The sequence below is a fragment of the Somniosus microcephalus genome, chromosome 29 (genome assembly GCF_052327205.1).
Source record: "Somniosus microcephalus isolate GS21.2 chromosome 29, FLI_Smic_1.0, whole genome shotgun sequence".
In the NCBI taxonomy this organism is placed as follows: domain Eukaryota; kingdom Metazoa; phylum Chordata; class Chondrichthyes; order Squaliformes; family Somniosidae; genus Somniosus; species Somniosus microcephalus.
The window spans coordinates 27,206,713-27,231,446 of NC_141015.1; the positions used below are offsets into that span (position 1 = coordinate 27,206,713).

General features: G+C 41.9%; 2 protein-coding genes across 2 annotated transcripts in view; one reads left to right on the plus strand and one right to left on the minus strand.

Moving 5' to 3' along the window:
- The first annotated feature begins 393 nt into the window (after positions 1-393).
- On the plus strand, positions 394-14,827 carry LOC147098588 (dual specificity phosphatase 29-like). Its single transcript, XM_085970443.1, has 4 exons — positions 394-512; positions 4,432-4,711; positions 9,556-9,776; positions 13,502-14,827. Exons 2-4 carry the CDS (start codon positions 4,533-4,535, stop codon positions 13,744-13,746), a joined length of 645 nt encoding a protein of 214 aa, XP_085826569.1. The 5' UTR covers positions 394-512; positions 4,432-4,532; the 3' UTR covers positions 13,747-14,827.
- Positions 14,828-19,001: 4,174 nt separating this feature from the next.
- kat6b (K(lysine) acetyltransferase 6B) overlaps positions 19,002-24,734 on the minus strand; it is a 144,224-nt gene continuing 138,491 nt past the window's right edge. Inside the window, exon 17 of the mRNA XM_085970442.1 lies at positions 19,002-22,784. Coding sequence (XP_085826568.1) covers positions 20,356-22,784 — 2,429 coding nt within the window. The 3' untranslated portion in view covers positions 19,002-20,355. The remainder of the gene's footprint in view (positions 22,785-24,734) is intronic.

Sequence of the window (24,734 nt, forward strand, 5' to 3'; positions counted from 1 at the left end):
GTGGTGGAAGCAGATTCAAAAGCGATTTTCAAAAGCAAATTGGATATATACTTGAAAAGGAAAAATTTGCAGGGTTCTGGAGAAAGAGCAGGGGAGTGGGACTAAGTGGATCGCTCTTTCAAAGAGCCGGCACAGGCACAATGGACCAAATGGTCGCCGTCTGTGCTCTATGATTCTATGATCCCTCAGGCTGTATCATCGACCCCTCCCCGGCTCGCCTAAGGCTGACTTACGTGTGGATTTTTTGCAATGCCAGTAGGAGCCAGAATGCAGGCCCGAGGTTAGGATTTCAGACACTGGTTAAAAATAGTCCAAGCACCTGTGCAACGACGATCCTGCCTCAGCAAAGGTCAAAGTTAGCAGCTCCCATCCTAAATATACAGAGACCAGAGAGAGATTGAGGGACAGAGAATGGAAGAGATAGAAGGAGGAAAGTACTCTGCTCCTGATGCTGTTCCTGGTTCCGTCCCTTACCTCGTGTTTGTCGACACTCATCAAGTCCAGCAATATCTGTAAGTAATGGTGGCAGATTTTCTGTTTGACTACCTTACAATATGAATTTATTTTGTTGATACTGTAATATGTAGTAATAAGCAAATAATCACCCATTAGTTCACTGGTGGCTGCACACTCTTTCCTGGCAACTGGTTTGTGTTTTTTAAGAAAAATAAATTGTCACAATTAGCCCTTTAATTGCAGTCTGTTGAATATTAATTTCATGGTTTAATTTTAAACAAATATTGTCTCTCTGAATGTATCAGTATATGATATTTCACTGAAGCTGGTTGCTTTACATAGGTGTTAGTTATAGTGTTAGAATGCAGGGTCCACTTCTGGGTGTGTCGAGGGGAGCAGAAAGCAAGAGAATATTTAGTGAAATTTGAAACTCATTATTTCAAAACCTCTATTCGATATCCTCTTAACCATCTTTGTTCTAATGAAAGGAGCCTCACTTTCTCTACTCTTTCCTCATAACTAAACCCTCTCATCACTGGTATCATTTTAGTGAATCTCTTCTCCACTGTCTGCATGGCCTTGACATCCCTCCTAAAAAGGCCTAACCAATTATTTGAACAGGTTTAACATGAACTCTTTGTTCTTGTACTCTATATATCCTTATTTATAAAACCTGGGATCCCATGTGCTTTTTTTAAATACAGCTTCCTCAACGTGTCCTCCAATTTTTAAAGATTTGCATCTCTTAATCCTGAAGTCTGTCTGCTCTTCGAAGTTTTAACACGATGAATATTTCCTCTCCCTACTCTCCTTCCAAAAATGTAGCATCCTGACATTTGTTCACATCAAATTTCATCTGACATCTATCTGGCCAATCTACTAACCTGTCTATGTCCTCTTGACGTTGCTTGTAGTCCTTTTCACAGGTAACTGTGCCGCCTATTCCTGTGCTGTATGCAGATTTTGATACTGTGCCTTCCATACACAAGTCCAGATCATATATATATAATGAAAGGATCAATGATCCCAACACAGACCCCTGGGGGATACAAATCATTTATATTGCTCCCGTCCAAAAAACATCCATTAACCACTGCTCTCTCCTTTCTATCCTTCAATCAATGTTGTTTCCATGCTGCCATACTCCCTCTAATCCCACGTGCCCTGATTTTAGCAACAAGCTTCCTGTGTGGCACCTCATCAAACACCTTTTTGTTAGTTAAACCTGTACTCGGAGTGCCATTTATAGTTGTGAGCGATCAGGAGATTGAATTAAGGTGCATTATTGAGGGCGTGGTTAAGAGAGATGTGCCCTGGATCTAACTTGTGCTTTGCCTGACTTGGGAGCGTTTGATGCCGATATCGGGTCCGTAAAACTAGGGAACAATATTCAATTTTTCAGCATCAACATTGCTGCTCTAATGGGGACAAAAATTCACTTTGGACATCTGGGGGAAAAACCAAACAATAATGAACCTCAAAAATTGTTCTGCTATCCTGTGACAGATACTTAAAGGTGGCAACATGTCTTTGACACACAAAAACTCTAGTAATTGTGCTCACAAAACACTTTCTAAACTAAAGGAATTTTTGGAAAAACAATCAAGCTTGTTAAGTTGCAAAGAATTATTCAGAGTTCTGTCTTCATTAGCTCTTTGAAGATTGAATTTCCCAGCCTATAATCAAAGTAAATATGTAGCTTCTGCTGTAATGTAGTTACAAATTAATAGTCACATAATTTTGAGCAATGGGAAGTCGAATAAAGCTGGTACGGAGTCAATGAGCACTGAGTGGAAGATAAAGAACTTGCCCTCACAGGACGTCCCAAAGCGTTTCGCAGCTCGTGAAACACTGTTGAAGTATAGTCACTGTTGTGATGTAGGCAAATGCAGCAGCCAATCTGTGAACAGCAAGGATTCACAAACAACATTTGAGACAACGGTTTTATTGGTGTTGGTTGAGGGATAAATTGTGACCAGGACACAGGGTGCCACAGGATCTTTTACATCCACCTGAGAGGGCATTTGGGGGCCTTGGTTTAACATCACATCCAAAAGGCAGCACTTTTGACAAATCTGCACTCCCTCAGTACTGCAAATAAAGTGTAAACCGAGATTATGTGCTCAAGCCTCTGACTCAGAGGCAGGAGTGCTACTGCCGAGCCAAGGCCGACACTGTTGGCTGTTCATATACTCTGATCTCAGTTCAGCTGCTTTGTCATCAATGGGAAGGACTGAATGGAAGCCTGGCCCTTTTCTGCTTGGTCTGAAGTTCAGTCACCTCAGGTCCCTGTCACATGACTCCTAGTGACCAAATGAAGTAGAGCGACAGAAAAGGGTCAGGTCAGCTGCCCACACTTCCTGTTGGAGAATAGTGCTTGCAGGATTAATATCTATAAAATTCTAACAGGACTAGACAGACTAGATGCAGGAAAGATGTTCCTGATGGCGGGGGAGTCCAGAACCAGGGGTCACAGTCTAAAGATAAGGGGTAAGCCATTTAGGACAGAGATGAGGAGGAATTTCTTCACCCAGAGAGAGTGGTGAACCTGTGGAATTCTCTACCACAGAAGGCAGTTGAGGCCAATTCATTAAATATATTCAAGAAGGAGTTGGATATATTTCTTAAGGCTAAAGGGATCAAGGGATATGGGGAGAAAGCAGGGACCGGGTACTGAATTTGGATGATCAGCCATGATCTCATTGAATGGCAGAGCAGGCTTGAGGGGCCGAATGGCCTACTCCTGCTGCTATCTTCTGTTTCTATGTTATCTAGATGAACTTATGGGTATATAGATAAATAAAAAGAGCTAAATAAATTACAGATGGGGGAATACATTACGTCTCTATTTTTTGTTGCTCAAACATTACCATACTCTTTGGAGGATTATCATATGTTTCACAGATTGTTTTTAACAAGATGTGAACATTTTAGATCTTTTAAGGCACATCCAGAATGTGAATCACAAGGAAAGATTTCCTCTGTGCTCTCTATATAATTAAATATTAAACCTATTCTCTATAATTTTATTACACACAGCACACAGGGGAAATCTTGCCCAGTACTTTTAAAAACCCAAACTTATTATGTAATCCTGTTATGAGCCTTCTTTCTAATCAGTACTGTAGTTATGGATATCATCTTGGGTGTTATTTTGAAAAAATAGGGGCTAACTGAGTTTGGGGGCAGTTGGGCCCTCCAAGTGGTCAGAGTTTTGTTCCCATCGCTTTGTGTGAAGATTTCTATGAGTATTATTTTGTACCCAACACCCAGGCAGATACAACACCTGCCCCTTTACCTCCTCCCTTCCCACTGTCCATGGCCCCAAACACTCCTTCCAGGTGAAACAGCGATTTACTTGTACTTCTTGCAATCTAGTATACTGTATTCGCTGCTCACGATGCGGTCTCCTCTACATTGGGGAGACCAAAGGCAGATTGGGTGACTGCTTTGCAGAACACCTCCATTCAGTCCGTAAGGGTGACCCCGAGCTTCCAGTTGCCTGTCACTTTAATTCTCCCCTCCCACTCTGATCTCTCCCTCCTCGGCCTCTTACACTGTTTCAATGAAACTCAACGTAAGCTCGAGGAACAGCACCTCATCTTTCGATTAGGCGCTTTACAGCCTTCTGGACTCAACATTGAGTTCAACAATTTCAGACCATAACCTTTGCCTGTCATTTTTTTCTCTCTCTCTCTCATGGCAACTGTCTTTCATTCTGCCATCGCCATTTACACTTCATCTAGAGCCATCTTTTGTTTCTTAACTTGTCCCATTACCATCTCCTTTTGCCTTGCGCCATCATCCCTTTTGTCTCTTAATCTCTCCTGCCTTCCATCCTATCACAGACCTTCCCTTTTGTTCTTTCCTCCCCTCCCCCTACACTTGCTTAAAAACCTGTTACATCTCCAACTTTTTCCAGTTCTGACGAAGGGTCATCAACCTGAAACGTTAACTCTGTTTCTCTCTCTACAGATGCTGCCTGACCTGCTGAGTATTTCCAGCATTTTCTGTTTTTAACCCAGGGCAGTGATACGCGGAGAAGCTCTCTAGTTCAGGAACATTGCAGTGGCAGGATGTCCTCTGGAGGTACAGAGATCCGTAAGAAGACGAATGCCTACTCGGCGGTGAAAGTGGATCCCAACGATGATTATGTCACGCCAGGGGCATTTGAACTGGAACGTCTCTTCTGGAAGTGCACTGTAAAATTCGCTCACGTCAACGAAGTCTGGCCAGGCATTTACATAGGAGATGAGTAAGTAAGTTCCAGGTTAAATTGCAAAACCCACTGGTATCCAACCAGATAAGGCTGTATAATATAGACGGTATATTAATGACGTCACTGGGAGTCGTTAGGTTGTTTGTGAGGTGCAAGCTGAATAGGGCTTTCTTAATGGGGTCTTTGAGTGCTCTAGCGTTGATTTTCCTGCGGCATTGCTTCTGTTGCCGCCGCTGTTTTGGGGCTACATTGATGGAGATGACAGAGTGGATTAGGCGGTGGTCTGTCCAGCAGTCGTCAGCTCCTGTCATTGCGCGGGTGATGCGGATGTCCTTGTGGTCCCTTGCTCGGACGATGACATAGCCCAGCAGATGCCAGTGCTTGGAGCAAGGATGCTGCCATGAAGCCTTATACGTGTCTCTCTGATGGAACAAGGTGTTGGTTATGACAAGGCCATGTTCTAAGCATTTCGACAGGAGGAGGGTACCATTGGAGTTGGCTTTCCCTACCCCCTCTCTGCTGATCACACCTCCCCAGAAGTCTGTGTCCTTTCCAACTCTGGCGTTAAAGTCACCAAGGAGGATCAGCTTGTCGCAGTGATTCAGAGACACAGTGTCCACAGCATCTGGTCTGCACTCAAGGCCTCCATAATCAGCACCTGTGAAGAGACGCTTGGTCACTCGACCAGGAAACACCAAGACTGGTTCGACGAGAACAACCAGGAGATCCAGGAGCTAATAAGCCGCAAGCGCAAGGCATTCCTGATCTGGAAACATCAACACAACTCGAGAGCAAGAAAGCAGCTCTACAGACGCCTGAAGGCCGAGGTCCAACAAAAAACACGCGACCTAAAGAACAGATGGGGGTGGAAAAAGTGCAGGAGATCCTGCGGCTAGCCAACAACCACGACGTGCGTGGATTCTTTAGCACAGTCAAGACCATCTACGGCCCAAGCACCCAAGGTCCTACCTCACTGTGGGCCAAGAACGGAGAGGTACTCATTAAGGACAGAGAGCCAGTCAGTGCCCACTGGAAGGAGCACTTCGAAGATCTCCTTAACCGAGACTCTGTCTTCGACGCAAGTGTCCTCCACTCCATCCCGCAGCATGCTACCCGCCACCATCTCAGCACAACCCCAGCCCGGCATGAGGTTGAAAAGGCCATCCGACAACTGAAGAACAACAAGGCCTCAGGAGGAGATGGAATCCCCGCCGAGGCACTACTGGTGCGAATTCATGAACTCATTTCTCTTATCTGGAAGGAGGAAAGTATGCCAGGGGATCTCAGAGACGCCATAATTGTGACCATCTTCAAGAAAGGTGACAAGTCCATTTGCGGTAATTAGAGGAGTTTCCTTGCTGTCTGCCACAGGGAAAGTAATCGCAAGAATCCTCCTCAATCGCCTGAATCCTCCTCAATCGCCTTCTCTCAGTGGCCGAAGAGCTCCTTCCAGAGTCGCAATGCAGATTCTGCCCACTAAGGGGCACAATGGACATGATCTTCACCGCGCGTCAATTACAAGAGAAATGCAGGGAACAGCACCAACCACTGTACCTGGCCTTCTTTGACCTCACAAAGGCCTTTGACACTTGTCAATCGTGAGGGATTATGGAGCGTCCTCCTCAAATTCGGCTGCCCTCAAAAGTTTGTCACCATCCTCCGCCTGCTTCACGACGACATGCAAGCCGTGATCCTGATCAACGGTTCCACCACAGACCAATTCACGTACGGACCGGGGTCAAGCAAGGTTGTGCCATTGCACCAACGCTCTTCTCGATCTTCCTTGCTGCAATGCTCCATCTCACCCTCAGTAAGCTCCCCGCTGGAGTGGAGCTAATTTACAGAACAAACGGGGAACTGTTCAATCTCCGTCACCTCCAGTCCAGATCCAAGGTCATCCCATCCTCTATCGTCGAATTACAGTATGCAGACGATGCTTGCGGCTGTGCTCACTTGGAGGTCGAACTCCAAGCCATCGTCAACACCTTCACCGAAGCATACAAGAGCATGGGCCTTAAACTAAACATCCGTAAGACAAAGGTCCTCTACCAACCTGCCCCCGCCACACAGTACTGCCCCCCGATTATCAAAATCCACAAGGCCTTGGACAACGTGGACCACTTTTCATGCCTCGGGAGCCTACTGTCAACAAGGGCAGACGTCGATGACGAAGTCCAACACCGCCTTCAGTGTGCCAGTGCAGCCTTCGGTCACCTGAGGAAGAGAGTGTTTGAAGACCAGGACCTCAAACCCGACACCAAGCTCATGGTCTACAGAACAGTAGTAATACCCGCCCTCCTGTATGCCTCAGAGACATGGACCAAATACAGCAGGCACCTCAAAGCACTGGAGAGGTACCACCAACGTTGCCTCCACAAGATCCTGCAGATCTATTGGCAGGATAGGCGCACCAACGTCAGTGTTCTCGCTCAGGCCAACATCCCCAGCATCGAAGCTTTGACCATGCTCGATCAGCTCCGATGGACGGGTCACATCGTCCGCATGCCCGATACGAGACTCCCAAAACAAGTGCTCTAGTCGGAGCTCCGACACGGCAAGAGAGCCCCAGGTGGGCAGAGGAAACGCTTCCAAGGACACCCTCAAAGCCTCCTTGAAAAAGTGTAACGTCCCCACCGACACCTGGGAATCCCTGGCCCAAGACCGCACAAAGTGGAGGAGAAGCATCCGGGAAGGCGCCGAACACCTTGAGTCTCTTCGCCGGGAGCAAGCGGAAGCCAAGCGCAAGCAGCGGAAGGAGCGCACGTCAACCCAAGCATCCCACCCACTCGTCCCTTCAACCACCGTCTGCCCCACCTGTGACAGAGACTGTAGGTCCCGCATTGGGCTAATCAGTCACCCGAGAACTCATTTTTAATGTGGAAGCAAGTTATCCTCGGTTCCGAGGGACTGCCTAAGAAGGAAGGATTAATTACATAATATCTGCCTTGTACCATGCAGTAAAATAAAACTAAACATCACTCTAGTTTGAATCACTGTAAATCAAATGACTTAAATCACAAGAGTTTGTCATCCATTTGAATGGGCTTGTTCTGCTTGGTGTTGTACAATCACTATAGACATGACATGATAAACATAAGAAATAATTGAAGATACATAGAAAGATCTAAAGGGGAGAGTAGAAAAAAATCTTTACACAAGAGGGCGGTTAGAATGTGGAATTTAGTATCATAAACCACTGTTGAAGTAGAATCTGTAAATTCTTTTGAAAGGGAATTAGAGATTTGTTCAAAAAGAGAAATGTTAAAGGGTGTGGGGAGTGAGCAGTGGAGTGGGAATAGACTTGTTGGTTCATGGAGAAAAGTACTAGCACAGGCTTGAGGGTCAAATGGCTTGTTTCTGTGGTTCTATATATTATCTCAAAAACAAATAAAGGTATGTGTACATAACAAAACGGAATGGTAGCATTGAAGTTAGCTTGCTGGACTAGTAATCCAGAGACTAATGACCTTCCCTCCATCATAAGGTCAGAAATGGGGATGTTCACTGATGATTGCAGTGTTCAGTTCCATTTGCAACTCCTTAGATAATGAAGCAGTCCATGCCCGAATGCAGCAAGACCCGGACAGCATTCAGGCTTGGGCTGATAAGTGGCAGGTAACATTCGCACCACACAAGTGTCAGGGAATGATTATCTCCAACAAGCGAGAGTCTAATCACTGCCCCTTGACGCCCAGAGCCCTATAATTCCACGGTATGGCCAGCTGCTAGCAGTATGAGAACAGCCCAGCATGACTGCACTTTCAGTTCTCCCATCCTATGGGAGAGTATTTGGCCTGAGAGCAGGAAGCTAAGGTGTGGGGAAAGAAGATTCAAACCCAGATCCTAATTGTCTGAACACAACACACCAGAGAGCACAGCCTCACTCCAGCACTTTATGATGCTGCTGTCATATCTGGATAAGCAGCGATACAGCACTGATGATTGTAATTAGCTCTGCCATTGATTGCAAAGGGAGGCTTACCCAGGCTAAGACTGTCTCTTGGTATTAGCAGTGCACCTCCATTGTCTATGGTGCGTCAAGCTGTGTCCCAAAGTACAGATCTGTGTTGAAATGATCACAAGCTAGACCCAATTAATTACTTTTTGGGAAAAATAGATATGTAAATTACAGTGGGTGATCCTGTCTGACTAAAATTATTCAGAGGAAATACTGAGTAAAATGCAGAACACTTAATCTACTTAGGAGCATTCACGGTTGCCAGTAAAAAGACCTACACTCAGGTGACTGAAGTTAAATCTGAACAATTCCACCCACCACATTTCATTGAATCATACAGCACAGAAAGAGGCCATTCGGCCCATCATGCCTGTGCCGGCTCTTTGAAAGAGCTATCCAATTAGTCCCACTCTCCCTGCTCGTTCCCCAGAGCCTGACAAATCTTTCCTTTTCTAGTATATATCCAATTCCCTTTTTGAAAGTTATTTGTTTTCTATAAAGAACACAATGTTTTTTTCTTTCAAAATGTCACTTTACTCCCTCAAAAAATAGTAATTGTGATCATAAAAACATCTTGATTTTTCCCATTTCAGCTGGGCCAACAATGCAGGCACAGAATGTAGGGGAGGCAGCTCCCGATTTCAGGAAGGGGAACTGGAAGTTTCCAACTTGGTTACTCTGGTGCACTTCCTATTGACTAATTATGGAGTGACATGAGCAGAGGTCTGAGAGCAACCACACTCACGCCCAGATGGTAGATGCTGGAGAAATGGTTAAGAAAGAAGAACAGACTTTTTTTTTTTTATTTAAAGTTGGAGGGAGCGAGGAGAAACGTGTTTTGCTTTAAAAACCTGAACATTTTCCACTGAGTAAATATATCTCAAGTCTACAAAACTGATATATCCTGTATGTTTTATCACAGAGTGACAGCATTGGACCGGTACACAGTTGAAAAGATGGGTTTTACTCACATACTAAATGCAGCCCACGGTCGCTGGAATGTGGACACAGGAGATGAATACTATAGGGACATGCCTATTGATTACTATGGTGTGGAGGCTGAAGACCTGCCAAGGTTTAATCTGAGCGAATTCTTCTATCCAGCTGCCCAGTACATTGACAGAGCATTAAGCATACCAGGATGTAAGTGATACCAGACATCTTCGACAGCTAAAACTCCAGACGTTGGAGATACAAATATCTATTAAATATCCAGCAATATCCTTCCATCAATTGCCCTCAACTAACTTACCTCCACTTTACCAACTCCACAAAAGGAACGTGGGTCAAAAGTAACTGAAATGATAAAAATGATTATTTTCCAAACAAGTTATTTAAAAAAGGTGATTAATATGCCTTATACATGGCATAAAATTCAATTTGTGGAACGTATTGCTCTAAACAGGTCAAAAAATCTGCCTATTTTCTGCTGCTCCATAAAAGGCTTCCTGCCCATTGGCCCCTATTTTCCGATCGGAGGCTTCCTGCGTGTGGAGGCCTCCGATCTGGAAAAAATCTACAGACTTACCTGAGGGCTCCTGAGGTCCGGGCACTTCCGCTCCTGGGCCTCTCCAAACGCGCAGGGCCCACGTATCCCAGGGGCGCAGGCGGTTCGCAAGCGTCCCTGGGATCACGTGGGCCATCGGGAGCCATGAAGGGAATCTTCATTCATATGCTTCACAGATAGACCCATCAAATATATGAATGGAGATCATCACAAAAACACAGTAAAACATGAAATACATTTTTAAAACATCACATTTTTAAAATGAGTTGAAATTACAATAAATTAAATATTTTAAACAAAAATTTATTTTTTTGAAAAAAATAATTAAAGCTTTTTACGGGTCTAAAAATAAACCTACCTTTTTTAAAAGTATTTTTAAATGATAAATGAGTGAATTTTTTTTTTTTTTCAACTCTTATGCTGGTAAAAGCAGGCCTTACGCCCACCTGCTTTTACCAGGCGTAAGATTTCTAAGGGTTTTCTGCGGGCGGAGGTTCTCCAGAAAGCGGAACTATCCGCCCGCAGAGGCCCTTCTCTCAAGAGCATTCTTGACAGATCGGAAATACTGGTTTTCAACGCAAGCGCTTCGCATGCCTGAAACCGGCATTTCCAATGTCCCTACGGGGGTGTACATAGCTCGTACACACCCGTAGGCATCGGAAAATACGGCCCATTGTGCTTTTGTGCATTCTCTATTTTCAGAATTCTTTCAAAAATTATTTCTTGCCAAGAGGAATGATAATCTTTTACAGACAGAAATCAGTGTTGCTGCTCCTCGTTTACCTTTCTTTGTATTTATTGTTTATTGTGGAGAGACTAGAGAAGCTGGGATTGTTGTTCTTAGAGCAGAGAAGGTTAAGGGGAGATTTAATAGAGGTGTTCAAAATGATGAAGGGTTCTGATTTAAGGTAATTGGCAAAAGAGCCTGAGGGGAGATGAGAATTTTTTTCACAGCGAATTATGATCTGGAATGCATTGCCTGAAAGGGATTCAATAGTTACTTTCAAAAGGAAATTGAATAAATACTTGAAAAGGAAAAATTTACAGGGCTATGGGGTAACAGCAGGGGAGTGGGACTAATTGGCTAGCTCTTTCAAAGGGCCAGCACAGACACCATGTGCCGAATCGCCTCCTTCTGTGCTGTATGATTCTATGATTGAATCTTCTGTTTGACAAGCCACAAATGTTAGGCGCAGGAGCCAACAATACCAACTTAGGGTTGTTTGCGCTGAAGTGGTTTTAAATTGCTCCTAAAATTAGGTGCAACTTTATGCCACAGTTATGCAAGTTGAGGCATTAGTTGCCCTGGTTGCCACACAAACTGTAATCTTCAGCAACATTCTCAAGTAGCTAAGTTCATCATGACCCAAAACCTATAATAAAGTGACAGCTTTAATCTGATGCGTGTTACCGTAATCTTCAACAGTAATGTAACATTACTCCACTGTGGGTCATAGAATTAGTTAGGCAATCTATAAATACTGATCATTAATAGGGTTTCTACCAGCTTCCATTAGTAAATGATACTACCCCAGAGGTGAGTCCTGTTGGAAACCCATTGAAAAAATATGAAGTCCATGCAGATGACTAAGGGCCAGAAGAAGCATAACCAGATTATTAATAGCAGCAGTAAACCATTGAGTACATCATTGCTATCCCTGGTGAAAGACATTTCAACAGCCCTTCGGTTCCAAGTTATAATGGAAGCTATATCACTGATTGTGTAAGATACTAGAAGTATCTTTCATTAGTAGGGTGCACACAGATTGAAATGTTAAGGCCAGGAACAGGTTTTTAAATTTCTCTAGACTGTATTTCCCTTCAGTTTACTACATTCCAAATCAATTTCTGGGTAGTATTTTTGTTTAGATTCAGCTTTAAGTTTAACTCAAGATTACTCTTGCTGGTATTTGACATTCATGCTTTAAGAAACTCACAATGTTGTTACCAGTAACATTTCATTAGATTTTGCCGTCTGCTTATTTAAACCAAGCTCTTTGCGTTGTTGGGTATGTGTTTTAGGTAACTGTCCATCCCAAAAAACCTCTCCAAGCTCAATTTTTGCCCGGGGTCAGGGCAGGATGCAATTATCTTGGATTCCAAAGTGCTTTGTACTGAAAGTAAAATACTGCGCATGCTGGAAGTCTGAAATAAAAACAGAAAATGCTGGAAACACTCAGCATATGTGGAGAGAGAAACAGTTAATGTTATTAAGAGCAATGACCTTTCATCAGAACTGGTTCTGCATTTTCTGCTTTGTACCAATCTGTCTTGCTCTTGATAAGTAAGCCTGCCTTGTGAATGTAATTGGCAAATGAAGTTCAACACAGATAAATGTGAGGTATTACATTTTTGGTAGGAAAAACAGGGAGGTCACTTATTATTTGGAGGGTGCGAGTCTAGGTGGGGTAGTGGAACAAGGGGATCTCGGAGTACAAATACACAAATCACTAAAAGTTGCGACACAGGTTAGCAAGGCCATTAAAAAAAGCAAACCAAGCACTAGGGTTTATTTCTAGAGGGATAGAATTGAAAAGTAGGGAAGTTATGCTAAACCTGTATTGAACCATGGTTAGACCACACTTCAAGTACTGCGTACAGTTCTGGTCGCCATATTATTAAAAGGATATAGAGGCACTGGAGAGGGTGCAGAGAAGATTTACAAGGATGATACCAGAAATGCGAGGGTATACATATCAGGAAAGGATGAACAGGCTGGGTCTCTTTTCTCTTGAAAAAAGGCTGAGGGGTGACCTAATAGGCCATCAATATAAGATAGTCACCAAGAAATCCAATAGGGAATTCAGAAGAAACCTTTTTACCCAAAGAGTGGTGAGAATGTGGAACAAGCGAAAAGTATAGATGCATTTAAGGGGAGGCTGGACAAGCATATGAGGGAGAAGGGAATAGAGGGTTATGCTGATAGATTTAGATGAGGAAAGACGGGAAGAGGCTCGAGTGGAGCTTAAACATCAGCATGGACTGGTTGGGCTGAATGGCCTGTTTCTGTGCCGTATATCCTATGTAATCCTATGAATGATGCGCCAGATACTATGGTGATTCGTCATATGTTAGCCTAGACTGTCAGTAATTGCAAGCGGCTTGATCAGAGGCAGCCAATATAGTAGTCTTATGTTAAGTTTAAATTTGACTGTTAAAAAAGCGGGCCTGAATATTCAGTATTATATGTGGGCATAAAAAAAAAACATGAATTTGGTCTGCAGTTCTTGCTGGTTGCTTAGGATCTGTTTGGTGCATGTGGGTCCAGTGGCTCTGATATTATGGAATTATCTTCCCCATAGCTTGTAATAACTAAAAACAATTTGTCCTATAAGTAATATACAATGTTTTGCTTTTCCAGCTAAGCTCTTCGTCCATTGCGCGAGGGGTCGGAGCCGGTCAGCCTCACTTGTCCTGGCTTACCTGATGATCTACAAGAATATGACAGTGGTGGATGCAGTTCAACAAGTAATTAAACACCGGTGCATTTTACCAAATCGTGGCTTTCTGAAGCAACTGAGATCTCTTGATATAGAGCTGGCGATGGAGAAAAGTATTGCAAAGAATGGCATCAGCACAAATGGTGATGAAAAAGAAATCTGTTAACATTTCTTTCATTATACAGATATAATAGAACCTTTTTTATATAGAAAAGTGCATTCAGCTGTAAATATAATAGTTATTTTCTGATATGCAAGGAAATCTTTAACTAGTTAAACGGATTAATAGTTCCTGATATGAGCATCCTACTGTCTCAAAGATGCACACAATTTTATAATATGAAAGTATTTGAGGAAATCCTAAAAGAAAACAAGTGTGACAAGTAATTCAAATTCTTACTTTTGGCTATCTTAATCTACAGTCAACAAACATCCGCTAAAATATAGTAGTCTATACTTTAAAGTTCCAAATATACCCTAGTAATAATTAAAAGAAAATCCAGAGTTACTCAGTCTTCAAAATGATGTCTTAAGCTACTGACATAGGATATGCAATGTGCAGTAGAATTTGTAATATTTTTGTGTAAGCAACTTTGTGCAAACAAACTACATTTTGTTTGCCATTACTTACAAACTCTTTGAAAAGGTTACAGTAGGTAACAAAGTACTGAAAACCTATTGCAAGGGAATACATTGATCAGAAAATGTTACCCTTTCTTGGTTGGACCAGTGCACGGCCATGCTCAAGAGCATTTGCACAGGCCCCTCTTATCTTTCTGGACTAAAGCCTCTTCTGCAGAATTTTGGAATGCTGGACAGGGAAGCCAGGAATAGGCGGCCCCCTGCGTTCGGAGAGCACACATGGTGGGAAGAATGGCAGAGACATGGATATTATAACATGCAGTATGCCCTGATTGGACCAGCTTGTAGTCGTCACTCTCCTCCTACCACAGATTTGTGAAAAATTGGCTGGGGGCAGGGAAGAACAGAGGCCAGTGTGTGTAGCAATAATCTAATACCACTTTCCCACATCACTAAAAGTTGCTTTTGATTGGTCATGTATGGCACAAAGATTTATAAAATTAGTTACAGTTTTCCATTTCTTACGCAAACTAAAGTATTTTGTAATGACTTGTAGTTGCTAATTTGAGCGTTTTGCCGTCCCAAAAGGTAACAGCAATTTGTTTTGCTGCAACATGGATCTCCGTCTATTCCAAATAAACAATACCATCATTTGGTGGCCCATGCATGTGCTCTTTGTGTGAATGGTTCAGTTGAAAAATATGTGCCTTCGAATCTTCTTGTTCACGATGAAATATTGATCAAGGACTTGTACTGCACACTTTCTTCAGAATAATACATTCCTTTCTCAGACGAACAAATACATGGATAGATGCAATTCATAAAGTTCTACAGACCAGACACACGCTTACGCAGCTCTGTGAGAATGTAAAAATAAGAGCTGTTCAACCCATTAAGTTTCTGGAACAGGCATTAGGATGTGGAAAATCTCTTCTTGCCCATTGGTGCTTCAGTACAATTCCTTCAATTCCCAGCAACCAAAAGGGGTCAAATTCATAAGGGACCTGTTCACCACCTAATTAATTAAAAAGTACACACAAAGTGTTACATTTTTGATTCTGTAATAAGTTGATCTGTTAGATTAAAGTGGGATGTGTTTTATTTCATAACCAGATTGAACATCCATGATAAATAGCTGTCCAATGGGTCAGAGCCGTGTTGAATGCATAAGGACGTACCAGTCTTCAGTTCTCAAACAGCGAATTTTGCCAGATCAGATTAAAAAAAGGACTATGGGGTGAAGTCCCAAGGGGGTTCCCCTAATCATTGGTATACCCGCATGCCTTAATCTTCCCAAAAAACACTATCCCAGGTCTAAATGAGATTGTGTCCTTAGGTTGTAGAGGTGCCATTGCAGGGACGATGGAAACAAAATTACACTGGGAGGTCAGATTTCCTAAAATGGAACCATTGCCTTCTACTCTAAATCACTGCTCATATAGTTCAACCATATTTCGCTGCAAGTTTTGCCATTTGAATTCCAATGAGCATGAAGCACTGTTGACAAAACTTCTGAATTGAGATGTACAGCATACAAAAAACATAAAACAAATCAGTTCTTTCTTTTCCCTAGTGCTCAACATGGATTTGACTATAAATATTTAACACCTTTCAAGATTTCTGCCCATGTTGCCCTGTCTCTATTGCAGAGATCTCAAAGGATCCTTAGCCATAGCTCGCCTGAGCCAACATGAGCTGCATTAAAAAATTCTGGCAGAAAGTCTATCCCCTTTCTAATATATGCGTCTTTATTGGTTAGAAGTGGAGAGGAACGTGGTTAAGTTCCACAATAAAGTCACATTAGTATCCACAGCAGCTGTAAGATACAAAAGAGTGAGCTTATAAAAACTGCACGTATTTCACATGCAGTAATATACTCATCTAATTACATAATTCATTACATTTATTGAAGAAAATCTGCTTTGATATGATTTTTGAATATCTTCCGAATTAATTTTGGATTTTACCATTTTTGCATAATTATTTACCAGCGTACATTCTCTCCTGCAAAATAGGAAATAAGCCGACATAGGTCTGAATTATCAAAGAAGTTTATAACTTGTTTTGGTCGCCTGTAAAGATGTCATCAACTCATCTTATAAGCACAATTCTGCAAATTGAGCTGACCTTGGTTCCAAATAAACTACTGAGTAATAGACCCATCCCTTACTAATGACGCCAAACATTACTTAGGGTTTCATATCTGTTATATACACCCAGCCTAAGTGCATGTTACCAGTTATTTCCCTGGATTATTCAAATACCTAAAAATAGTGCCACTGAACAATTATCCAGAAGCACTAATGCAACATACACGAAGCAATCACAAAGAGAAATAAATGGTACCTTTTGTTTCACAAATGGGGTTTAAAATTAAAAGACTTGTAGGTTATATCAACTGATATTATCAATGGCAATGTGGAAATGCAGTACAAATATTAAAGGCTCAGAATTTTGATTGATGTACGATTGAAACTAACGGCATATCCCAAATAATCAGGAAAAATATTGGGCTGCTAGGGAAAGGGTATGTTTTACATTGTTGCCTAGTAAGAAAAAGGCAGATTTTTGCCTGTTGGTTGAATAGGTTATTGAGCTCATGTTTAGCCATAATTAGATATTTGTACACAAATCCAGACTGCTTAGCATCATCTTATTTCTTCAGATCAATCTTTGTTCTTTAGCAATGGTAATGAATGAATGAAAGTTTTTTTTTCATAAAACAATCAAATGCAATGCTACAGATCGTATGCCATTCTAACAGGAACAGGATTGTCAGTGACTTAGGCAGAGAGAAGAAGAAGAAGAATTGTTGGAGGTGTGGTCTTTGTAAAGCCAGGAATTCTCTTAAAGGAACAGGCATCCAATAAATGTATTGGTTACATACCTTACACCTATAGTTTGCAGAGGATAATTGAAGTGCAGAGGATAATTGAAGTGTTCAGCTGCTTATTTGGGAGCCAGTTAACTACTGCTTACTTCAATTGAAGTTTAACAGTTATATAGTAGCAATACTCCCACTTGTCCCTACAATCCAGCTTAGTCCCACCCACAGCACAAGGACTGCACTGGGGAAAGAAACAGAGTTCTGTGTGTCTGTGACCATAGATCATAGTTTCCCCCACCATCCTCCTTTGATCTTTCCATTGCCTTTGGTATTACTGACCACTCCACCCTCTTCCAACATCTCTCCTCCCCAGTTCATCTCGGTGGCATTATTCTCAGTCAAATTCATACCTACTGCAATGAAGACACACTTCACCTCCAATGGCTTTCCCTCCTGCATCCGCAGTTACTTCTAATATACCACACGACTCCATTTTTGGCCCCCTCCTCTTTACGTAATATCTCTTGGCAATATCATCCGAAAACAATGGTCTACTTTCTGCCTTCCCCATCGATCACCAGCTGTTGCTATACTCTCCAAACTGCCTGACTGACATTAACTCTTAGATGAGCTGAAATTTCTTCCAGGTATTATTGGCAAAAGCAAACTCATCCTTGTCGGCTTCTGCCAGCATTTGCACGTCTCTGACCTCGACTCCATTCACCTTCCTGGTTCAATTTGGAGATGTGGAGCCTAGTTAACCTGCTTAACCTCAAATTGAACTTTCTTCCCCATATTTATAGAACCACAGATGTTTACAGTGCAGGAGGCCACACGACTCACCGTGTTGTGCCGATCATATGCTGCAGCAATTAAATCCAATCCCACTGCCCTGCTTTATCTCAGAACCCTCTATCTTGTTTTGCTTCAAATATTTTCCAATTTTCGCCCAAAAGTTGCAAATGGTCTCACCCTCAACCACTCGCTGTGGCAAAGCATTCGATGCTCCAATAATCCTTTGTGTAAAGAGATTTTTCCTATTCTCTCACTCTCTAAGGGACAATTTTAAATTGACGAGCTCTTGCTGACTCCCCAGCCAGAGGAAATAGTCTTTCCCTATTCACCCATCAAAACCCTCGATAATTTTAAACATCCATATTAAATCTCCTCTTAACCTTCTCTGCTCCAGTGGAAATAGTCCTAAGATCTCAATTCTCTCCTCATAATTGTCCAGCAGCACTGATGCAACATACAGAGAGAAATAAATGACACTTTTTGTTTCACATATGGGGTTTAAAACAAGACTGGCATCAACCTGATTTCATTACCGTTTCCCCTGCACCCCACTGCTGCTGATTTCTCAGAGTTTCTGAGCCAGCCCCTCTGCCTTCACTTTCCACAAATTATGTGTTATTCAGAATTCTGCAGCCCACGTCTTGTCTGCGCTCCCAGCAGCCCGGACCTTGCCAAGCTCTACTGGTTTAACATGCCACAGTGAATTGGCTTCAAGATCCTTCTCCTTGCAAATACCTCCAAAGCTTCGCCTCACCCAATCGTAGCTCCCCCATTTGCACATTGCTGCATGCACCCTCCCTTCTCAGACACCATTTTACTCCACATTCCCCTCTCCCATTTCAATACCATCAGTTACTGCTCAGTACTTTGTCCCCGTTTTCTAGAACTTCCTCCTAAAATCCTGAGCTTGCCAGCCACTTCCTTCCTTGCTTTCAAAAGTCTCAAAAACCTTTTGGCCCTGATCCAAGTTGTTTTTTGTTTTCATTTTTCACTCTTGCTTAATGCCCTATTTTACCATCTAGTAAAATGCTTTGCGATGTCTTCCATGAGGTGCCGTTTACAGAAACAGGAATTCCCAAAAAAGCAGCAGGACTGGACCGACAGAAATCATTCAATACACTCTGAGTGCCATTTTTCCCAAAACTGATGTGATCTATCAATGAGAATTAAAAAAATGAAGTTATTACCAATAACTCTCCAAAATTTCAGAGCACAGGAAATGTGGAAATGGCTCAACATAATTTATTCCATGTTAAAATGTACAGCGTCCTTTGAAGTGACTGACTAGAAGGATAACTAATAAATACAAGTGTATCTCACTTGTTTGTGTCCTATTTTATACATGTATCCAGCTTTTTCCTCTCAGTCCTTACAGTCACCATGTACAAGTACAAAGGCTACAAAAAGTAAGCAATATAAACAGACACAAATACTTTTGCTTTTTACATGCGTTTTGTAAGCTTATGTTGGTCTATTCACACACTACAGTTCTAAGATTTTTTTTAAAATATAACTTCAATATTCTCTAAAGATAGAAAAATCTACTGATGGAATGCCAATGAATAGTTAAAGTTGTTTATCATTGGGCCAACATAACTCTGAACAGTTACTCTTAGACAGCACTTTTGCTGCTGACTGATATTATTTGAGAAAAAGCTACGCTTTATATGAAACGGACAGGTACAAATATTCAGATACGCTGTTAACAGAATTTGTGTCTTCATTTGTCAAACAGAATACTTTGCATTTATAAAACAGAAAGCTGCCTCACTGAAGGAAAAAAATTAGTTACAAAAAAGAAATGTTTCAATTATACACTAAACATTTTTGCAAGTAACCCCTTCAAAACTGCCAAATGAACTCAAGGTCTCGCTTTTACATTTTTTTTTTTTTTACAGTCTCAGAATTAACAAAAATATAGTTTTCATTTTACTTCAAAGCTAGTAAAACCTAATAAAGGCAAAACATAACAAATGGCTTGCTGTTAAACACAACACATTTTTGTTTTACTAAAGGACACACTGTCACAAACAAATTCTCCAATGATGTTCTGCTGCATGCTGCATTAGGCACCAGCTTCACAAAATCAAATATACTTGTATTGTATAATAACAGAAGTCCAAGGAACAAAAGTATCCCAGCTCCAGCCCCAGGTGTGGTTAAGCTGTCTGCCATTTGGGCTTTTTTTCTTCACTATTTTATAACTTGCAAAATCCTTTCCATGGGCAAATAGGCACATTTAAAGTTTCTATCGCATGGCTGCACTACCTCAGTTTCCATACTTCTTTCGAAGACGTGCTCTCTCCAAGCCAAACACAGAAAGGGAAAATACGAATGTACAAAGATGAAAACAATCCCCACCCAACTTGACTTAACAAAAAATAAATAAGGCTTCCTTCTGTCAACAGATTGCAAAGTGCCATTAATAATTTCTTCAAAATTATTTTATCATGACAGTTCAGCCAAAAGCTGGTCTTCAAAGTAGATCACCCTACACCCAGTTATTTTTATGGTGGATTTGCTTCCAGCTATGCAGATTTTCCTTTTAGCACCTTACATGCACAGCAAAATCTACCTCCTCATATAGGAGCCATTCAAAGGCTGTTTAGACATGCCAGTGTTCATGTGACTGTAGTGAGCTGGTGGTGTGTACATCATGTTGCCATGTGGCGTACTTTGCATTGGTTGCTGGGTGTATGGCTGACTTCCCATCATGCTCATTTGCATTTGCATGGGGTACTGGGCAGTCTGATTCATGTAAGCAGGATTTCCATGGTAACCACTGTTCATCATGGATTGAGTCATCCTGTACCCATTCATAGCATTCAATGTATTCATATTCATGTTCATAGAATTGACATTATAAGTTGGTGCTGGCATTAGGCCCATGTTCATGCCCCGCTGCATCGTCAGAGGTCGCGGTGCTGGCTGCATGGCCACAGCTGGTGAGGCACGGCTATAGATCTGCTGCTGGTGAGCAGCAGCAGGTGGTATGGGCACCGACTTGGAACGTATGGCAACATGGCCTTTGGCTGCCATTTGTGTTGGCAATCTTTGGGTATGAGGGATTCCAATATTTGGGGCTGCCATATTGCGCTGCAGAAGTGGTGATGCCAGATTCATTGGTGGAGGGGTAAGATCAGGTGGGGGAGTCATTGTAGGTTGTGCTTGGGCTCCCCCAGATAAAGAATGAGGCGACTGTGGAAGTTGGACAAGGCCCGTGTGTGGGGTGGACAGGGAGACACTAGTTGCATAGGAAGTAACAGCAGCTGAATGATTATAAGGCAATGGATGATCCATGATTGTATTAGTTAACTGTTGTAGTTTGGCCAGGCTGAAATTGGCAGATGGCTGGGGATAACCCCCAGTTCCAAAGTCACCCTGGCCCATCCTTTCATAGATGCTGATGGTTGAGTTTCCAGTTTCTGGAATGTCTGTCATTTGTATTGCTGGTGCGAAACTGGCGGTCATGCTGCATTGGGACAGTTGCTGCTGTTGATTGTTGCTGGGGGCTCTTTCAATTATACAGTTTTGAGGAGATTTAACACTGCAGTTTGGTGGGGAGTTGATACTATTTTGCTGCATCATACTACAACTACCATTAATGTTAGTCATCTGCTGCGTCACTGCACAACTACTCTGAGTAAGGCTACTGGAAGATATGTTACTGTAAGAGCAACTATTCTGCGTTGAGTTGTTGCCACAAATGCTGCTTCCCATGGTCGAATCATAGCTGCTTGGATTCTCATAGTTTTCAGTTGTGCTCTCAATGCTGCCTAGGTCACTGAAGCCACTGTCCACAACCTGTTGTGAATGGTCAGAAACTGAAGGGACATCCATGATTGGACTGGTCTCTACATTCTGTAAAGATGGTGCAGAAATACCACTCTGATCAGGGCTGATCTGAGTATAATTGTTCTCAATGGGAGGCACACTAGGGCTGTTTACAGAACGAACTGATTGGCTAGGATGAGAATGAACGGATGAAAGAGGACTGCTATGGTCTGACTGATGGCAGTCGTCCATTGTGGTCATTTGTGGGCTCTGCTCTGTATGGGTGTAACTCTGCAGGTTCCTACACGCCTCCATGGTTTCTGCACAGTCCTGGTACGTATTTACTTGCTCACTATTTTCTTGTTCACCATTTTCTTGTGTTAATGATTGAACAGCTTGCACTGTCTCTGTGTCAGGTTCTGCATTTACATTTTCCTCCCTAAATTCTGGGGTCTGCTTGCCATTGTCCTCATGATCCTGGTTATTGGTGTGATCTTCATCTGAATCTGGTATGTGCTCTGAATTCCTTTCATGATCATTGTTTTGGTCTTCATCTGAATCTGGCACAGGGTCATCATTGTGATCCATCTCATCTTTCTGCTCTGTATTATTGCTTGGAACATTTAAATCTAAGAATGGTTCCTGGCTTTGGGATTCTTCCTTGAATACTTCCTCCGGGTTTTCTTTTTCTACCTCAATACACTCCATGTGACTGTCATCTTCGTCATCTGCATCATGATCCTCATTTTGATTTGCTTCCTCTTCATCTTCCTCTTCATGTTCAAGGTTATCAGTTTCATCTTCAGGAACTCCACTGACATGATCATGCTCTTTTTTAGTTGGTTCTTCCACAGGTTCCTTCTCCTCACTCAATCTGCAGGTAGATTTATCTGGGGATTCTGGCTTTTCCTCATTTTCAAGTTCATCCTCCTCTGTTATTGCAGGGGCTGCATCACTGTGCTTCTCAACTACAACTTGCTGCTCAGTCACTACTTGCTTCTCCTCTGTTGTGACTGGTTGGTCAGGCTCCAGGGGAGTTTCTGGTGGCGTGTACAGGTTGAGTTTAAAACCAGTTTTATTCTCGGCTTTGCGTCGCCATTTAGCTGGACCACGCTTCACTCCTTTTGGCCAACCTTTTTTGCGTTTCACAACTCTTGCTATAGGCTCAGAATCAACAGAGTTTTCCTCAGTGTTCTCTTTTGAAGAGATATCAGTATTTGCTTTATCTGGGCAAGAAAAAAAGAAACTTGTTTTAAGTGTTTACTGCTACCCAGTTGAATAACATTGGTGCTTAAAATATCTACACTTCAATGTTAACGCAGTAAGTTAAAATAAAACATTACTTGCAGAAATAACAAAACCAATCCATTGTCGGAAAACGTGCTCAGATAAAGGTAAACCAGAAATACATTTTTATAGGTGGCTTACGTAAAAGTGGACTAGCAGCTTAACTTAATGGAGTAAAAGTTTAACGAACAGCTCATTAAGTTCATTACGCTTCTGCTGAAGCTAAATGATTTGCATTAATTAAAGTTGGGAGTAAATTAAGTAATGCAGTCTCTCCAATCAGACCTCTTGAAACCAGTTACAAAGAATCTGTCTATTTTGGTTGTTTAATATATTTTTTGTTGACTAAGCCATGGGGGCACCAATACTATGCTCTGCACCCCCAACTTAGGGAAGGAAAAAACGACTGGCCATGGTCCTGCTTCTGGTCACTATCCAGTGACTTCTGCTGGAAGTGTGGTGTGGGCGTGGGTTAAAACAGGATTCGCTTGGTTGTGATGCCCTCCACTGTGCTTCAATAGCCTGTCGACAGTTATAGTCTAGGCTCACTTGGGCGAGGTATCAGAGGCTGCTCCGTGCCTAAGAAACCATACCCCACCAACAGAGCAATGCCTCCGTGAAAGATGGAGGGAAGGGGAAAAAGAAAGGTGGAAAAATATTTTTGTTCATTGGCATTACATGCAAATGGAGTTATTCTGCCTGGGTTTCTGGAGGTCATATTTTGCTGAGGTGAATACTTATATAGAATTAACAGTACTGTACTATACAATGCACGTGCAAATTAATATATTTTGTTAAGTAGGACAAGGTAAAAATAATACCTAATAGCAGTCAGTATTCACTTTTGTAGATGCTTGGTTTGTTATAATGTGCAAGATAATAATTCTCTTTTAAGATGTACATGTAGCCAATTATGCAAGCTCTAATGAACATTTTAAAAGTAGCCAAGAATATCATCCAACAGGAGTTGACATTTGTACCGATTTCTTTATGTAAAGAATGTACAAAATCATATGTTCAGTCACCATTATTTTGTCTTCTCTGACTAAATAACACCCACGAATTTGTTTCTGATACATTTTGATGGTATTTCTTGTATTTATTGAGTGCTTCATTCCTTCTATATTCCTTGTTAAATTTAAGGTATCAAGATAATCATTTGGCAAAGGTTTGAATTCCTCTATTTTCTTCCCATTCCTCCGAGCTCCAGGGATCCATGCATCTGCAGTGGCTGAGGACAGGCCACAGACAATGCCACTGAACTAAGAGTTTACTTGACAAGATATATGAAACTGCACATATTTGGATATGGACTGGCATATTTATTGGTCGAAGAAAATACTTTTTTTTTTTTTAAAAAGGTATTTGCTTCACTTTCTCCCACATCATACCATCCCTGTATGAAACAGCAAGTCTCTAATGCCTCTTTAAACTGGCTTAGAAGTGGACAATGATGGCCCAGAATGATTCTCCCTTCAATTTTTCCTCTCTCACTGGGGAAGCACTTTGCCTCTGCTTAGCATCTTCCCACAGCAGCAAAACGAAGATTGAGAATTCAGATTGTGAGGGAACCACATTAAAAAAGCCAGGTGCTGTGAGGTGCATTCGGCTCCACCATGTACTAGACCTCTAAAAGCACCAACACAAAACTGTCAGAGATATATAAAAAGGGAGAAAATCCAGTAAAAGAACAAAATTATTGCATCTAAAATTAATTCTATAAAAAAATATTTTTGAAGAATAAATTATCTTTTTTTTTAAAATGTACCTGACTGCATTTCCTGCAGTACTGCACTGTTCTCCAGACCATCATTTTGGCCTTTACAAATCCTGTTAGTTTTTAAAATTGCAACCACTCTCAGTTACAATTCAGTCATACATACATTTAT

Excerpts from the sequence above, each read along its gene's own strand:
- LOC147098588 (XM_085970443.1), top strand. The coding sequence starts at position 4,533 with ATGTCCTCTGGAGGTACAGAGATCCGTAAGAAGACGAATGCCTACTCG. Across the intron at positions 4,712-9,555 it reads GGCATTTACATAGGAGATGA|AGTGACAGCATTGGACCGGT; the intron begins GTAAGTAAGTTC and ends GTTTTATCACAG. Across the intron at positions 9,777-13,501 it reads AGCATTAAGCATACCAGGAT|CTAAGCTCTTCGTCCATTGC; the intron begins GTAAGTGATACC and ends TTGCTTTTCCAG.